Here is an 18,375-nt window from a genome sequence, read left to right on the forward strand (position 1 = left end):
GACGTATGGAGAAATAACGAGATCATGTGAGTAACCGTTTATGTTAATAAAGTTTTCCTTTGAACCTGTTTGTTTGTGTGTCTGCACGACTCACACTGTAACAACACATGAAGCATCTGCAGACTGACGTCCCCAACAAGCGTCTCCGCCCAAAACAGCTACGTAGCTCAGTGGAGTCCATTCCTAAACACCTGCTTTGTCTTCTCCTAACTCCTCATCAACTCTCCTAACCAGCTTTCCTTGACCCCGTGACCTTATCCACAGAGGTCAAGGACAGCTGGTTACTCTTCAACTATTTCATAACGTTTTCATCACATTATTTTAAATACTCTATATACTGATGGTAGCTTTTATATTATGTATACCTTTTCATAGTGCTGTTGTCACATGTTGTATTAGTACTTCCACTAAGTAATTAAGTATTCAGAATTAGATCAGATTAACACATGTTTCAACTATATTAGAGTTGGTATTAAATATTCACCAATAAAGATACGTTTTGTCTTGTTTTATTTATTTATTTTTATTGGTTGTATTTATAAAGCAGTAACACACTTTGACCACCAGAGGGTGGTGGTCTCTCAGTCTCTCTCTGTCTCTCTCTCTCTCAGTCTCTCTCAGTCTCTCTCAGTCTCTCTCTGTCTCTCTCAGTCTCTCTCAGTCTCTCTCAGTCTCTCTCAGTCTCTCTCTGTCTCTCTCAGTCTCTCTCAGTCTCTCTCAGTCTCTCTCTGTCTCTCTCAGTCTCTCTCAGTCTCTCTCAGTCTCTCTCAGTCTCTCTCAGTCTCTCTCAGTCTCTCTCTGTCTCTCTCTGTCTCTCTCAGTCTCTCTCAGTCTCTCTTTGTCTCTCTCTGTCTCTGTCTGTCTGTCGTTCAGCAGCATGATGAAGAACCAAAGCCGTGTTTTTTTGCTCTGGGTAAGAAAATATTATTATTATTATTATCACTGTTTATTATTAATATTTTTATTTATTTTGTATTAATATGATCTGGTTCTGTTTAGTTAGTTATAGTAATAGTAGTAATAGTTTAATCTTTAACTAAAATAACAGTTGATGTTTATATTTTAAAAATCGTCACATTAAAAGTCTGAAGGCTTTGATGTAAATATTGTTTTGCATTTATTATTGTTTTTATTATCTTGCAGTCTTTAGATTATTTTTTAGAAAAATAGTTGCATGGTTTACTTTTTGTTTTTTATTTGAAATGAATGTTATTTATTTACCGCATGTTTGTTTTTATGAATTCATCAAGATGTTTATTTCTGTATGAAGAAATCTAAATAAAAAGTGTTTTGTTGTTTGGGATTTTTTTTGGAAACATTCAAAATTTCAAAATCAATTTTTTATTCCTCATCTTTTGTTTTCTGATTAAATAGAAAAGAAGTGAATATTCTGACAAGAAGTTGGTTGATATGAACGATGTGAACATCAGCCCAGATGTGTGTGTGTGTGCGTGTGTGTGTGCGTGCGTGTGTGTGTGTGTGTGTGTGCGTGCGTGCGTGTGTGTGTGTGTGTGTGCGTGCGTGCGTGCGTGCGCGTGCGTGCGTGCGTGCGTGCGTGCGCGTGCGTGCGTGTGCGTGCGTGCGCGCGCGTGCGTGCGTGCGTGCGTGCGTGCGTGTGTGTGTGTGTGTGTGTGTGCGCGCTCTCAGGTGTGTGGAGGTCTGACCGTCTGTTGGCACGACCTTGACAACAGTGAGTACGACTGTTGGCCTCTAGAGAAACCAAACGAGTACAACATGATGGACTGTGGAGGTGAGAGCATCATCGTCATCGTCATCATCATCGTCATCATGTCAGTCTCTCTCCCTCACCCTCTCCGTCTCACCCGCAGGTCTGGAGATGTCCTGGGTGGAGCGTCCTCCAGAGACGGTGAAGAGTGGCGAGTTCTTCAGCGTCACGTACTCGGTGACGGCCACGGACTCTTTCTACTTCTGGGCCGTAGAGAACCACATCTTCCCCCACAGGTCTGACCCGCCCCTGCTGCTCACTGATTGGTCCTCACTCACTTCACCGGTACCATAATGAAGTGAAAGCGCTTTTGTGGAAGGCGCATCACACTGTATCACAGCAGCAGACCAGATAACGTTCACGTCATGACGTCACGATGACGTGTGCGTGTGTCTTCAGCTCCATATCCACTGCTGAGGCCGCTCGGAGCTTCTGTGAACATCTGGACTGTCCGTCCAACTGGAGAGACGCTGATGGAGAAAACTGCTGCATCCACCACGCCAACATCCACTCCTGTCCTCTGGGTCACATGGTACCACGAGGGGGTCAATCTGAGCACATACATATAAATACTACTAGTTAGTATAAACTATATATAAATCTGGATTTCACTCCTGTCTGCTGACTTCCAGACCGAGAGCATCTGCGGCCCCTGGATCCCCGACGACGGGAAGATCTTCACTCACACCATCTCCACCTCCGGCCGGATGACCCAGACCAACTGGACCGCCAAGGTGACCGGCTGGGACAATGAGATGTTTCCTCCTCCTCGCACCCGGCCACGAGCGGGTTTAACCCCTGACTCTGTCCCGCAGGTGGTGCTGTTCCACGCCGGCCTGACCTCGCTCATCGCCCACATACGGGTGGGCCGCATGCAGGTCGCCCTGGAGGCCAAGAGCACGGTGCAGCCGGCTGTGGGTGAGCAGAGGAACGAGTAACGAGTAGAAAGTAATCAATCACAGACCTCCATTGGCGTTGAACTTGCACCGTTGTTTGAAGTAGCCATCGTCTCTCTCTCTTCCCTCCCATCGCTCCCAGTGTGTGGCGACGGCGTCTGCGAGGAGGCGGAGCTTTGCTCAACCTGCCCAGCGGACTGCGGTGAATGCCCCATGACCCTGTCTACCAAGATGGCCGTCGGCCTGCCGCTCGGGCTGCTCTGCCTCTGCTTCGTGCTGACGGTCGTGGTGAGAACCTTCACTGTTACACCGTCACCCGTCACACCTTCATCCGTCACCCATCACACCATCACCCCGTCACCCCATCACACCGTCACCCCATCACACCGTCACCCGTCACACCATCACCCGTCACACCATCACCCCATCACACCATCACACCGTCACCCGATCACACCGTCACCCGTCAAACCGTCACACCATCACACCGTCACCCGTCACACCATCACCCCATCACACCGACACACCATCACCCCGTCACCCATCACACCGTCACCCCATCACACCGTCACCCGTCACACCATCACCCGTCACACCATCACCCCATCACACCATCACACCGTCACCCGATCACACCGTCACCCGTCAAACCGTCACACCATCACACCGTCACCCGTCACACCATCACCCCATCACACCGACACACCATCACCCCGTCACCCATCACACCGTCACCCCATCACACCGTCACCCGTCACACCATCACCCGTCACACCATCACCCCATCACACCATCACACCGTCACCCGATCACACCGTCACCCGTCAAACCGTCACACCATCACACCGTCACCCGTCACACCATCACCCCATCACACCGTCACCCGTCACCCCATCACACCTCCACCCGTCAGCCCATCACACCGTCACCCGTCACCCCATCACACCGACACCCCATCACACCGTCACCCGTCACACCATCACCCCATCACACCGACACACCATCACCCCGTCACCCATCACACCGTCACCCCATCACACCGTCACCCGTCACACCATCACCCGTCACACCATCACCCCATCACACCATCACACCGTCACCCAATCACACCATCACCCGTCAAACCCTCACACCATCACCCGTCACCCGTCACACCATCACCCCATCACACCGTCACCCGTCACACCATCACACCGTCACCCGTCACCCGTCACACCATCACCCCATCACACCGTCACCCCATCACACCGCCACCCGACACCCCATCACACCGTCACCCGTCACACCATCACCCCATCACACCGACACACCATCACACCGTCACCCATCACCCATCACACCGTCACCCAATCATACCATCACCCGTCATCCATCACACCGTCACCCGATCACATCGTCACCCGTCAAACCATCACACCGTCACACCGTCACACGTCACACCATCACCCCATCACACCGTCACCCCATCACACCGTCACCCATCACACCTTCACCCATCACCCCATCACACCATCACCCGTCACCCATCACACCGTCACCCATCACACCGTCACCCGTCAAACCATCACACCGTCACCCGTCACACCATCACCCCATCACAACATCACCCCATCACACCTTCACCCATCACACCGTCACCCGTCACACCATCACCCGTCACACCATCACCCCATCACACCATCACACCGTCACCCAATCACACCATCACCCGTCAAACCCTCACACCATCACCCGTCACCCGTCACACCATCACCCCATCACACCGTCACCCGTCACACCATCACACCGTCACCCGTCACCCGTCACACCATCACACCGTCACCCCATCACACCGCCACCCGACACCCCATCACACCGTCACCCGTCACACCATCACCCCATCACACCGACACACCATCACACCGTCACCCATCACCCATCACACCGTCACCCAATCATACCATCACCCGTCATCCATCACACCGTCACCCGATCACATCGTCACCCGTCAAACCATCACACCGTCACACCGTCACACGTCACACCATCACCCCATCACACCGTCACCCCATCACACCGTCACCCATCACACCTTCACCCATCACCCCATCACACCATCACCCGTCACCCATCACACCGTCACCCATCACACCGTCACCCGTCAAACCATCACACCGTCACCCGTCACACCATCACCCCATCACAACATCACCCCATCACACCTTCACCCATCACAGCGTCACCCGTCACACCATCACACGGTCACCCGTCACACCATCACCCATCACACCGTCACCCGTCACACCATCACCCATCACACCGTCACCCGTCACACCATCACCCATCATACCGTCACCCGTCACACCGTTACCGATGAATAAGAATAATCATCTGCTTCAGTGGCTCCGGTACCAGAAACGGAAGCTTCTGTGGGACGAGAGCTGGATCATCGACTTCTCAAAGATCAAGCAAGGTACCAGTTAGGACCAGTTCATACTGGTGATGAACATGTGAAGAAGCAGTCCAGAGGTCTGAACCGTAGCTCTTCTGGCACAGTTCTAAAGCAGCCGTCTTGGTTCCTGAAGGTAGAACCTCCTGATCTCTCCTGTGTCTGTAGATCAGGAGGCCCGGATGACCATGGGCAGCATCATGAGTGTACCGGTGGGGAACAGCAACAGCAGCTGTGTGACGGCTCTGAGCTACACGGGACAACCAGGGGCACGGAGAACCCTGTTCACCTGCACCGGGATCTAGTGAGCCTACCTGTCTGTCTGCCTGTCTGTGTCTGTCAGTCAAGCTGACGTTATCGGATCGTTAAAATTCGTTCAGTTATCCAGCAGTTCTTCTCCTGTGGAATCATGATAATAAATTATAATAATCATGTAAAAACTGTTCTCCAGTGACGGCAGAACGGTGGCCATCAAGAGGATCCAAACCAAATCGTTCTACCTGTCCAAGGCCATCCGACAGGAAGTCCAACAAGTCAGGTGACCACCAAGACCCACAAAGAGGAGACAGTTGTGTAGAAGGGTGGAGTACAAATGTTCGTGTTCACCCCCTCAGGGAGCTCGATCACCCCAACCTCTGCAAGTTTGTGGGCGGTTGCGTGGAGGTGCCGGACGTTGCCATAGTGACGGAGTACTGCCCAAAGGGAAGCCTCAACGACGTCCTCCTCAACGAGGACGTCCCGCTCAACTGGGGCTTCAGGTGAGCGCTTGGCCACTCTCAGGTGTCTGTGGCAGAGGGGAGGGAGAGGAAGTAACCGGCGCTTCGATTTCCTGCAGGTTCTCGTTCGCCACGGACATCGCCAGAGGGATGTCGTACCTGCACCAGCACCGGATCTGTCATGGCCGACTGAAGTCTCTGAACTGTGTGCTAGACGACCGTTGGGTCTGCAAGATCACAGGTGAGGGGAGGAGTCAGGGTTCAATCGATATGAAGTATGAATAACACAAAGCACTATTTTCACACTACTTAATAGCTAATACTCTCTGGGAATCCCGGCTCCTGATTGGACAGTTTTTCTGTCCTTACAGATTACGGGCTGAGGACGTTCCGCAGAGACGACGGGTCGGAGCCTCTCTCCACCTATCAGCAGAGCCTTCTTGAGGTGCACACGCCCCCCGAGTTCAGCAGGTCCAACGTGGAGCCCACGCTGGCGGCAGACGTGTTCAGGTACGCAGAACGTTACTGAACACTAAGAGAACCCAACAGAACAGAGATGGATGTGAGAGACTCAAAGACCCTAAACTGAAACCACAGAAGAAGAATGAAAGCTGCTGCTCTCCCGTTGTGTTCCTCCAGTTACTCCATCATCCTGCTGGAGATCGCGACCCGCAGCGACCCGGTCCCAGTGAGTCCAGCATACAAATGCATGCAGACACGTCTATCCACATATCCACATATGTACACTTGTGAATACTCCCCAGGTGGAGGAGGCCGCTGTGGAGAGCTCCTGGTGTCCTCCGTTACCAGAGCTCATCTCCAGCAGAGCTGAAGCTTGTCCATGTCCCTCCGACTACGTTGAGGTGAGACACTCAGCTGACGAGACGGGACAAAATGAGACCGAGACATTGTGAGCCTTTCGTCTAGATAAATGTAGATAATTAGTATTAAAAACACATGTCGCACAGTAACAGAATGTTGTGTAGACAAGTTGATGTCACTTCACACGGTGTCTTTAATCCGATTCCCTCCGTGTCGCATCGCTTTATACAAGTTAATTAAAGTAAGTACATACGTAAATTAAGTAGTTCAGACCGGAGGCCATCTTTACCGGACCCGTTGTCATGGCGACTACAGCAGCAGGCTAACCTGAGTCTCCTGCCCCCCCGTGGTGCTGTAGCTGATCCGCCGGTGTCGTGCTCACAACCCCGTCCACCGACCCACCTTTGAGCAAATCAAGAAGTTTGTCCAGCGGATCAACCCGGTGAAAGTCAGCCCGGTGGACATGATGATGACCCTGGTGACCAGACGTCTCACTTCCTGTCATGTGATACTAGACCGAGCCACGTGACGTCCTCTGATACCTGGTCCTCGTTGATATGTTCAGATGGAGAAGTACAGTAAACATCTGGAGGTGCTGGTGGCCGAGCGGACGCAGGATCTAACCCACGAGAAGCAGAAGACCGACCGGCTGCTCTACAGTAGGCCTCCTGATATACAGGTCTTTGTCTGTCCTCGCCTGTCCTCCTCCGTTGACATCCTGTCTTGTGGTAGGCATGCTCCCCAAGCAGGTAGCTGACGACCTGCGACAGGGCAAACCGATGCAGGCTCAGAGCTACGTCAGCGCCACCATCTTCTTCAGGTAGGACCAGGAGACCCCTCGTCTTCTTCACGTGTTAAAGCTGCATTCTGTGTGGTGACCAGCAGGGGGCGACTCCTCTGGTCTGTGCGTGAATGACTCTACAGCTCTTCCCTTCTATTCCCAATGTATCGTCCTCTTCAATGCAGAGGCCCCTTTAGGGCGGGGCTTCGCAGTGATTGACAGGTCTCCAACAGAGACGTATACGGCTAAAACAATAGATGACTATGTTTACTTCTTGCGTATTGTCTGAACTGTGTGTGTTTGTGCGCAGTGACATTGTTGGCTTCACCCAGCTCTCCAGCAGCAGCACTCCTTACCAGGTGGTGGACTTCCTCAACAAGCTGTACACCACCTTCGATGACATCATCGACAACTACGACGTCTACAAGGTGGAGACCATCGGAGACGCCTGTGAGTGACACACACACACACACACACACACACACACACACACACACACACACACAGTCGGTGGTATAACGCGTGTCCCTGCAGACATGGTGGTGTCAGGGGTTCCTCAGGAGAACGGGATCTTTCACGCCTCAGAGATCTCTAGCATGGCTCTGGACCTGGTGGGGGTCTGCTGCACCTTCAGGATCCCCCACAAGCCCTCCACCCAGCTGCAGATACGGGCCGGCATCCACTCAGGTAGCATCCATCAGCGCCGTTGGTCAGGCCTGTTGATCAGACCTACTGACGAAGGTGTGGTCTCTGCAGGTCCGGTGGTAGCCGGCGTCGTGGGGACCAAGATGCCTCGTTACTGTTTGTTTGGAGACACGGTGAACACAGCTTCCAGGATGGAGTCCTCCAGTCTGGGTAACCGGTGTAACGTCATGAGGGACATTGAACACCATCAGAGACCGTGAACTGGTCTTCAAACATCAACACATTGACACACAAAGTATCTGAGATCACAGACTGAAGTGATACTGACTAACAACATATATTAGTATGCAGGAGGAGTACTTTACGTGTATTTATACCCTGTGGTATTAGTACCTTTTCCTGAAGTACCTGAGTCTTTGCAGCCCTGAAGATTCAGTGCAGCTCCAGCACCTTCTACCTGCTGGAGGAGATCGGCGGATACCTGCTGGACTGCAGAGGGGTGATGCAGGTCAAGGTGAGCGCAGGTAGTACTGGGAGTACTGGGGGTACTGGGGGTACTGGGGGTACTGGGAGCAGCTTGGTACACCCTGTGCACTCTGTCTCTAACAGGGGAAGGGGGACATGGTGACCTACTGGCTGGAGGGGAAGAAGACGTCTCTGGTCTCCAAGGGCCTCGGCCGCGACGCCATGACGACCAAACGCGTTGCCACGGAGACGGGGAAAGAGCGAGGGACACACCCGTCCATGCCAGGGCTGATGGACGACGACCTCCTCCACGCCGCCTAGGCAGTGCTAGTGTGCTACACGCTACACGCTACACGCATGCTTAAACACGTTAGTGATCGTTGAGTCAAAAGCTAAACGAGTGTATTCGACCTTTAATGTTTAGGAGTATTTAGTAGACTCAAAGGAAATAAAACCTATTTAATATTAAATATGTGACAGAAACAATCAAACTCAATAGTGTACTTTCTCACTGTACTACATTTAAGTATTTATTGTAACAATTTACTACAAAAACAAATCTTAAAATGATTAAACACAAATACAGTTAATTAAAAAATTGCAAAAACAGATTTATACACTTAATTAAGAACTAGAGGTATTTTCAATGTGTTTGTATTTTTCATAAAGTCAAATATAGTATATTCACAAACACGATGATCGGTTGATTTATCAGTTAATGTTTGTTTCTGTGTTCATGTTCTTGGTCCCTTGTAGTTAAATCGGTTTATGATTTATTAGAGTTTGTATGTTTAATGACCTGAAAACTTAAAATTCTTCTTTCACATAAACGACTCGTCTCTCAACATTTTCACATTTTAGGCACAAAACTTGAAAAAGGTTTTGATTGGTCTCCATCATGTTCATGTTTTATCAGTGATAAGTAAATATATTATTATCACTCGTTATCCTGAAGACGCTTAGAAATAATAAAAGTCTGATTTATTCTCCAACATCTAATGAAAGAAAATAAATTCAGATCAGAGCAGCAGAAAATCTCACACTTCTTACAAGAATCAGCAAACCTTTGTTATTTTTACTGTGTGTGTGCGTGTGTGTGTGTGTGTGTGTGTGTGTGTACGTGTGTGTGTGTACATGTGTGTGCGTGTGTGTGTGTGCGTGTGTGTACATGTGTTTGTGTCTGTGTGCGTGTGTGTACATGTGTGTGCGTGTGTGTACATGTGTGTGCGTTCGTGTGTGCGTGTGTGTACATGTGTGTGCGTGTGTGTACATGTGTGTGTGTACGTGTGTGTATGTGCGTGTGTGTGTGCGTGTGTGTACATGTGCGTGTGTGTGCGCGTGTGTGTACATGTGTGTGCGTGTGTGTACATGTGTGTGTGTACGTGTGTGCGTGTCCAGCTGGTTCATTCAAAAACAGTCATATAAACATTTTCAGAATTCAGAGTTTTGACACTAGAAGACTTTTATTCAGAGGACATTAGCGCTCGATCCCTTTTGATTAATTCATGATCATTTTTCTCATATTTATTTGGTTGACACCGGTTAGCGTAGCGTAGCATAAAGACGAAGCAGAGGGACGTGGACTTCATTATCACCACATGAGGAGCAGAGGTTCGATTACAGGAGAGGTTTTAATTACAGATGAGAGCGTTTGAAGTGTTAACAGAATGAGTGCTCACCGCTCTCTCTCTCTCCCTATTCACTGAGGGGCTCGCTCGCCCTCGTCCTGTGGAGCCGTATTACCACATCTGAGAGGACAGACACACGCTCCATAACCACGAGTGTTTGAAGTGTGTTCACAGCTCTTAGTTACCGAATACATCACCCTGTTTCAGTCTTTGCTTTCTGTGGGTCTGATTGGATCCCCGTGTGGCGCCTGTGGACCAATCACAGCGGAGGAAACTGACACTGAACCAAGTGTCAGCAAACAATAAATAAGAAACAGTACAAGTTGAAAAGGAATCATAACATGTAACCCTCAGACCAGCCGGTCTCATTGTCTCGTTGTCCTCGTGGACCAGACCAGCCGGTCTCAGTGGTCTCGTTGTCCTCGTGGACCAGACCAGCCGGTCTCAGTGGTCTCGTTGTCCTCGTGGACCAGACCAGCCGGTCTCAGTGGTCTCGTTGTCCCCGTGGACCAGACCAGCCGGTCTCAGTGGTCTCGTTGTCCCCGTGGACCAGACCAGCCGGTCTCAGTGGTCTCGTTGTCCTCGTGGACCAGACCAGCAGGTCTTGCTGGTCCTTGTAGTCTTGTTGTGCCGTGGCCCAGAAAGAACAGAAGGTCTCATTTAGCCTCGCTGTCCCCATGAGGTCCCGGTTAGTCCATTCATGAAGGGTCTCTACATTGTGGTTCAAGAAGTCTGCTCTGACGGTCAAGATTCTCAAAGCTGAAGTACAAGAGGACACGGACGGACGTATGGACAGACGAGAGGCTGCTGCCATCCAATGGGCTGTCAGTGCTGCTGCAGGAGGGCGGTCTGCTCCTCCAGCAGCCAATGAGCTGCGATCCTGCTGGCGTAGATCACGTAGGACCATGACAAGACCACCACAGCCAGCAGCACCTGAGGGACGATATTACACCCTGTTAACGGTAATACTACATGGTCAAAATACTCTGTTACAAGAGTCCTGTAATCAACATTTACCAAATTAAATATCTTGAGTGTATCAAAATATATACACGGTATCAGTAAAAGGTTTGGACACACATACATAGCTAGCATAGATAGCATATACTAGCTGCTCCCTAGCTGCTCACTAGCTGCTCCCTAGCTGCTCCCTAGCTGCTCCCTAGCTGCTCACTAGCTGCTCACTAGCTGCTCACTAGCTGCTCACTAGATGCTCACTAGCTGCCCCCTAGCTGCTCACTAGATGCTCACTAGCTGCTCACTAGCTGCTCACTAGCTGCCCCCTAGCTGCTCACTAGATGCTCACTAGATGCTCACTAGCTGCCCCCTAGATGCTCACTAGCTGCCCCCTAGATGCTCACTAGATGCTCACTAGCTTCTCACTAGCTGCTCACTAGCTGCCCCCTAGATGCTCACTAGATGCTCACTAGCTGCCCCCTAGATGCTCACTAGCTGCCCCCTAGATGCTCACTAGCTGCCCCCTAGATGCTCACTAGATGCTCACTAGCTGCCCCCTAGATGCTCACTAGCTGCCCCCTAGATGCTCACTAGATGCTCACTAGCTTCTCACTAGCTGCTCACTAGCTGCCCCCTAAATGCTCACTAGATGCTCACTAGCTGCCCCCTAGATGCTCACTAGCTGCCCCCTAGATGCTCACTAGATGCTTACTAGCTGCCCCCTAGATGCTCACTAGCTGCCCCCTAGATGCTCACTAGATGCTCACTAGCTGCTCACTAGCTGCCCCCTAGATGCTCACTAGCTGCTCACTAGCTGCCCCCTAGATGCTCACTAGCTGCTCACTAGCTGCCACCTAGCTGCTCACTAGATGCTCACTAGCTGCTTACTAGCTGCCACCTAGCTGCTCACTAGATGCTCACTAGATGCTCACTAGCTGCCCCCTAGATGCTCACTAGATGCTCACTAGCTGCCCCCTAGATGCTCACTAGCTGCCCCCTAGATGCTCACTAGATGCTCACTAGATGCTCACTAGCTGCCCCCTAGATGCTCACTAGCTGCCCCCTAGATGCTCACTAGCTGCTCACTAGATGCTCACTAGATGCTCACTAGCTGCTCACTAGATGCTCACTAGCTGCTCACTAGCTGTGACTTTACCGCAGAGTAGATTCCGTTTAGATCCCGTCTGCTGAACGTCGCCATCCTGCCTCCCAAACCGCTTTACTCTTCTTCTGTGGTTCCTGATGTCGGTTTGTAGACACGCACGTTTGAGCGCCCCCTTGTTTACTGACACGTTCATGTCAGTAATAGTAGTAGTTGTACTTGTACGCTAGAAACAGTACTACTAATGCATTAGCAGTGATAATATATTAATATAGTTAACAATAGTACTAATACATCAACGTAACTAGTACAGTAGTAAACATAATAGTTCTAATACATATTGACAGTAGTACTAATGCAATCATATAATTCACAATAATATTATAACATTAACACAATTAATAATATTGATAATACACTAACATTTTCAACAATAGTACTAATACACAATTTGTATACATTATTATATTTACATCAGTAGTACTAATGCTTACATAACATAAAATTGCCTTATTTGAGAAAATTGCACTTTCTTGTTTCTTGCTCTTCTGAGTTTGTATCCTTATGGTTGAAATGCAGTCAGCTAAATGACGTGATGTAATGTAACATTATTCTCTAGTAAAGTACTTGCGCCACTACATAACCACTTATGAGTGTGTATTTATAATGCTACAATCAACACACGCGAGAGCTGTCATGGATATGTAGGAATGAGTAAGTACTAATATATTATCATCATTTATTAAGGAGAAAATATGAAAAAATGTAAATCATCTTTATTTACGATCTTTGGCAAAAAAGAAAAAAATCCATTGCTCCATGTCCCATGATGCATCGCGGCACCTTTCTCTCTCCAGCTGTGTGTGTAGCTTCGGTTTGGGCGACAAGACCCGACACAAATGTCCCCGTTTTTACCGGGAGTTTCACTGTGAACGGGTCCGAGCAGCGGCGCCCGGTGGACCGGTAACCCCGATGCCGCTCACGGCGCGGAACTCTGCCCGGAGGAGGAGGAGGAAAACCCCGGATGAGAAGCTCCCGGTGCGACCCGGGGAGTCGACTTCTTCTTCTGCTGCTCGGGTACCTGGAGATAGCCGCATTAGCATGCTAACAGGCTAACAAGCCGACAGGAACCCCCCTTGTTTATGTCCTCGCGCCCCATTGTCCACCGCGTCACGGTGACTGTGCACCGGGAGTCACTACGGGGGGAGCCGTGGTTTTAAATCACGTGATTGTAACCGTAAAGCTGCCGGTTTGCTGAGTGCTAATGGGAGCTAACAGAGTGCTAGCATGGTAGCCCAGTAGCTTTAAAGCTCGTTTCAATTGATTTAGGAGGAAGCTAAAGTAAAAGTTAAAAAAAACACTGTAAATTCGGTGAATGCAAACTAGCTCCGCATTCTATTAGCTTGTTTTGTCAATTGTCAACTATAACCCCAAAGTATTTATCTTTGTTTTTATTGACGTGGGGACAACTGATGACGACTTCCTGTCTGTGATCAGGTGATGGAGCCCACCAGGATGAAGCTGCGAGTGCGTCGCCGTGACAATGCGTCCGCAGACGCCACGCCGGAGGAAGAGGAGCGTAGCCGAGAGTCCGGCAGGCGCGGCAGCAGGAGGAAAACAGGCGGAGCCACGTCGACCGCGGCTAACGCCTCCTCCTGGTCACCTCCTCCGCCCACCTCCTCCACGGCCTCCGCGCGGGCCGCCATGGCGGTCGCAGAGGAGGCGTCGCCTGACTCCAAGTGCCCGATCTGCCTAGACCGCTTCAATAACCTAGCGTACCTGGACCGCTGCCTGCACCGCTTCTGCTTCCCGTGCATCCAGGAGTGGTCCCACAACAAGGCCGAGTGCCCCCTGTGCAAGCAGCCCTTCGCCTCCATCCTGCACTCGGTGCGCGCCGAGGACGACTTCAAGGAGTACACACTGCGCCCAGCGCCCGCCAACAGCAGCGTGGCCGCCACCGTCGCCATGGTGGCCGCCATGGCCTCGGCGGCTAGGAGCGACCACCAGATGAGGCTGACGCTGAGGAGGCACCAGGGCGCCGATGGCGAGGAGGCAGCCACGACGACGGCAGCGGCGAGGAGGCGTCAGAGGGGGAGGAGGTCGGGGGTGTGGGAGTGGTACCTGGACACCCCCCCGCTTGCGTTGCTGCCTCTGGCTCGCCACTCCAATGCATCTCCCTTTGTGGCGGAGGACAGCGGGGAGGGGGAGGAGCTTGGGGAGCAGAGGGCGAGCGGTGGGTCCGAGCTGGCGGAGCGTGGCGTGATATTTGAGGGGCTGACGGGACTCAGTGGTGCGGAAGCACCCGTGGCACCCAACGACCGGGCAGCGCGACGGCTGATGACCCGCCTGATGGCGAGGCGGCGGTTGCAGCGGGAGGGCGGGGCCGTGCGCCAGCTGAGGGAGAGAGAGACGGTGGCGTTCCGCCGCGCGTTCTACCGCAATGGCATACGGGTCCGCGGCGTCGCTGGGGCTGAAGGCAACCAGGGAAAACCGTGCGAAATCACGGCGGAGAGCTTCCGCCGTAACCCCACACACCTAAATAGGCTCCGCCCCTGGTTGCGACGGGAGCTCACGGTGCTATATGGTACACACAGCACGCTGGTAGACATCGTCCAGCGCATCATCATGGCGCGGGTGGCTCGCCATGGCCTGGAGGACACGCCCACCATAGAAGAAGAGCTGCGGCAGTTCCTGCTGGCGCGCACTGACCACTTCCTGCACGAGCTGGTCAGCTTCGCACGCTCGCCGCTCAGCCTGGAGAGCTACGACCTGCAGGCGGTGTACGAGTCGCCGGACGCCGCCATGGAGCTGGACGGGACGAGCAGCTCCTCCGACGGCAGCTCCGTCATTGCCATCTCGGAGGGCGAGGAAGAGGCGGGGCCTGCTGGGGGAAGGTCAGACGAGGCGCCGGCGGGCAGTGCCTATGACAACGACGACGTGGTCCAATCAGGAGGCCCCCTCAGCCTTTCAGTCTGGGATGATGAGACTCCAGGCCCCTCCTACTCCAGCGCCGAGCCGTCCTGCTCGCTAGCCGGCCCGTTGTTTGGCCACGCCCCCCAAGAGGCCACCAATGAGGGGCTAGGAGGGGCGGCGGAGGAGGAGGAGGAGGAGTGTCTGATCGTAGGGTTCAAGAAGCCGATAGCGGAGCGGACTCCTGAGCTGGTGCAGCTCTCCTCCGACACCGAGGAAGAGAAGAAGAAGGAGGAGGAGACGGAGGAACTCCCTCCCCTCCCCCCCTCCACCCTCTGTTACCTACCCACAATCCCTCCCTCCACGTCGGGCTGCTATGGCGGTGAGCGGGAGGAGGATCCGAAAGAGAGGGAGGGCGAGCCTCGTGTTCGTTCCTTGTCTGGCAGCTCCGGAGGAAGCGGCAGTTCGGTGCTCGCCGTGGGTCCGGCGCCGCCCGGGGATGAGAGGCAAGGCGGGGAGGAGGCAAAAGACAAGAGGAGGAAGAGGAGGAGGATCGGGCGCGAGAGGAGCGGCACCTTGCACAATCCCAACCGCTCCCTCTATCCCGCAATGATGCGTCACTACTCCTCCTCGCCGTTCCACTCCAGCGGGTTGGGCTCTGGCTCGCCGCCGAGCCCCCCCAGCTCCACCTGGGAGTACCACTTTTCCCAGGTGTCTCCTCTCTCCTCTTCTGTCTCGTCGCACTCCCGTTGCTCTTCCTCCTCCTCCTCGCCCTTTGGGTCCTCCCCCCCACCGGCGCCCTCGCTGTCGCCCAGTGACCGCGGTGAGAAACCCAGCGGGAAGAGGAAGTACAAGAGCCGTCACCTGGACGACAAAGACCCCACCTGGAGGCCGAGCAGCAAGGAGAAGAGGGGGGGGGGGAGGAGTCGAGAGAGGCAGAGGAGGAGCGTCGGCGAGAGGTGAGGACTCCTCATTGCTTCCTTGTTTAGCTCCTCTAGCGTGATGCTAACCGCCGCGTCTCCTTGTACGTCCTCGTCCTGTAGGAGAAGCCGAGAGGACCGAAGCCCCAGCGTGGAAATCGTCTACGAGGGCACCGCCCCCCCACCTGCCCGCAAACGCCGCAGGAAGCGTCAGCGCAGGACGCAGCCCAGCAGGTACGTCTCCCCGCGGACTGATGTCCTCAGGTGTGTCCGTGTCCCCCTCCGCTCACCCGTCTGTGTCCCCCTCAGCTTGCCGGTCATCATCACCCTGGACAGCGACAGCAGCCTCGGCGACGACAGCAGCCTGATCAGCAGCCAGCGGACCGTCGACTTCTCAGACCTCCCCCCGCTGCCGGGCCCCCCCCCCCCTGCCGACGTCCTGGACCGGGGGTCGGAGGTCGAGCCAGGGGGCCCCGTCGCAGTCGACAACATCAGTGACGTGGACGTGGAGGGGAGCGGCTCGCTGCTGGGATCGGACGATGATGTTGAACGACCAATCGGAAAGAGGGACACATCCTCCGCCGATGTCTCTAGCAAGAGAGACTCTGAGGTGTTGTCCTCTGACAGCTGTCTCCTAGCAACCATCCTCAACGACCTGGAGGGAATGGCTGTGCCGCCAGTGAACTTTGACCCTGGCCAGCTGGCCAATGCCGGAGCAAAGTGCGCGAGGGACGCCCCCCCTCTGGAGCGTCTCCCGAACGAGGCAGAGGACATCACTCTCCTGGAGCGTCCCCAGGAGGACGTCCCTCCTAAGGAACGTCCTCAGGACAAGGCAGAGGACATCACTCCTCTGGAGCGTTCCAATGATGAGGGAGAGGACATCAGTCTCTTGGAGCGTCCGCGGGAGGGCGTCCCTCCTAAGGAACCTCCCCAGGACAAGGCAGAGGACATCACTCCTCTGGAGCGTTCCCATGATGAGGGAGAGGACATCAGTCTCTTGGAGCGTCCCCGGCAGGACGTCCCTCCTCTACTCACACAGGCCAGTCCTGTCCGGTCGTACATGAGGAACACACCACCGCCGCTCAAGCACAAAGACGAGGGGAATACTCGCCTGTCTCCCGTTGACCAGCACTCACTACAGGCCTCTCTGGACCCGCTGAGTGTGAACTCTCACATTGACCTCCACAGAAATCCATGCATCCCCCCCACTGAGTCTCGCCCTGAATGTTGTCATTTAGCACCCGTTGACTCCCGTTCAACTGCTCTTCCTGAAGTCGGCGAGGTCTGCAACGACGCCGCGAGTCATAAACCTGCCGTTGACGCCCATTCTTCATGCGGTTTAGAAAACCGAGCTGAAAGTGCTTGCTTTTTACATCAGGAGTCAAATTCTTCAAAGTTACATTCCCCCATGAAAACGTCTTCACCTGTTTGCTTGCATCCTGTGAATTCCTTACCTGCCATTGATTTCCACCGTGGCAGGGAGCAGCCGGCTCACTCTTCCTCCAGAGGTTGCAGGGATCAGGCCGACATTTCCTGTCAGGTAGCACCCGTTGACCAGCGCTCTCCCAGGGGTGTTTCTGGAGGGGGGGGGCTCTCGGGAGTCAACTCTTGTGACTCATCGCCACGTTTTGCATCACTGATCGACTTCAGGAACCAGAATCCTCCCCCACCCATCGACTCCCACACTTTCGGAAAGAGAGACGGGCTTTCGCGCTTTTTAGGTTGTCCAGTGCCGACAACAGCGCTCAGGCTTCCACCCCTTGACGTGCATCCTCGTCCCAAATCTTCCGTTGACCTCCACCCTTCCAGCGCAGCTCCGGACCGACCGACGGAGAACAATAACTCGTCCTTAGTCGACCACATGGAAACATCCCCTCGTGCCCGCCTGCCACCCATTGACTTGCATTGTACCGTGCCTGCAAGCTTGAACTCTGCCGGCGCCTTGAACCACACGGCCTTACCCACCGCCCCCATTGACCCTCATTCAAAACTACGATCCCATCGAGCTGAAAACACCACTGACGTCCACTCAAATCTCCATTTAGGACACACACGGACACACACACCGAACAAAGAGAATGAAATGTTTTAAAGGACCTCAGAACTTCTGATGTCTAATACTCATTTTTTTAAGGATTTTTAATCCTTTTTGTGATTTTGTACCTTAAGTAAGTTTATTCTCAAATGTGACTGCAGAGAAATGTGGACAATTCAATTCTGTTATATTATTAGTTTTAAATATAACATTATTTGAATTGAGTTTTGTGTAGTTTAAGGAATTAAACCATGCAACGCTACTCTTACGCTTCGTCGTCATGATGGATATTGTTGGTGATTGGTCCAATGGAAAAGCCCGCCCACTTCAGAGGAACACAAGCC

The 18,375-nt window shown here is 52.9% G+C and overlaps 2 protein-coding genes and 1 long non-coding RNA gene across 3 annotated transcripts; 2 read left to right on the forward strand and 1 right to left on the reverse strand.

Moving 5' to 3' along the window:
- The first annotated feature begins 741 nt into the window (after window positions 1-741).
- On the forward strand, window positions 742-8,944 carry LOC120813226 (atrial natriuretic peptide receptor 1). The gene is made up of 23 exons (XM_078105917.1): window positions 742-913; window positions 1,648-1,750; window positions 1,830-1,962; window positions 2,126-2,258; window positions 2,359-2,460; window positions 2,542-2,644; window positions 2,765-2,910; window positions 5,002-5,074; window positions 5,219-5,354; window positions 5,502-5,588; window positions 5,665-5,808; window positions 5,886-6,007; window positions 6,138-6,276; window positions 6,406-6,454; window positions 6,531-6,629; window positions 6,947-7,066; window positions 7,154-7,247; window positions 7,321-7,408; window positions 7,680-7,819; window positions 7,904-8,056; window positions 8,126-8,224; window positions 8,437-8,528; window positions 8,624-8,944. Exons 1-23 carry the CDS (start codon window positions 878-880, stop codon window positions 8,798-8,800), a joined length of 2,568 nt encoding a protein of 855 aa, XP_077962043.1. The 5' UTR covers window positions 742-877; the 3' UTR covers window positions 8,801-8,944.
- Window positions 8,945-9,923: 979 nt separating this feature from the next.
- LOC120813227 (uncharacterized) lies at window positions 9,924-12,351 on the reverse strand. Its single transcript, XR_005710846.2, has 2 exons — window positions 12,221-12,351; window positions 9,924-11,040 (listed from the first exon to the last, which is right to left on the reverse strand). It is a non-coding gene; the product is annotated as an uncharacterized LOC120813227 (long non-coding RNA).
- Window positions 12,352-12,841: 490 nt separating this feature from the next.
- LOC120813229 (uncharacterized) lies at window positions 12,842-18,293 on the forward strand. The gene is made up of 4 exons (XM_078105890.1): window positions 12,842-13,243; window positions 13,664-16,035; window positions 16,120-16,230; window positions 16,306-18,293. The coding sequence occupies exons 1-4, from the start codon at window positions 12,986-12,988 to the stop codon at window positions 18,086-18,088; spliced, it is 4,524 nt and encodes a 1,507-aa protein (XP_077962016.1). The 5' UTR covers window positions 12,842-12,985; the 3' UTR covers window positions 18,089-18,293.
- Window positions 18,294-18,375: the final 82 nt, after the last annotated feature.

The sequence above is a fragment of the Gasterosteus aculeatus genome, chromosome 7, assembly GCF_964276395.1.
Source record: "Gasterosteus aculeatus chromosome 7, fGasAcu3.hap1.1, whole genome shotgun sequence".
Lineage (NCBI taxonomy): Eukaryota > Metazoa > Chordata > Actinopteri > Perciformes > Gasterosteidae > Gasterosteus > Gasterosteus aculeatus.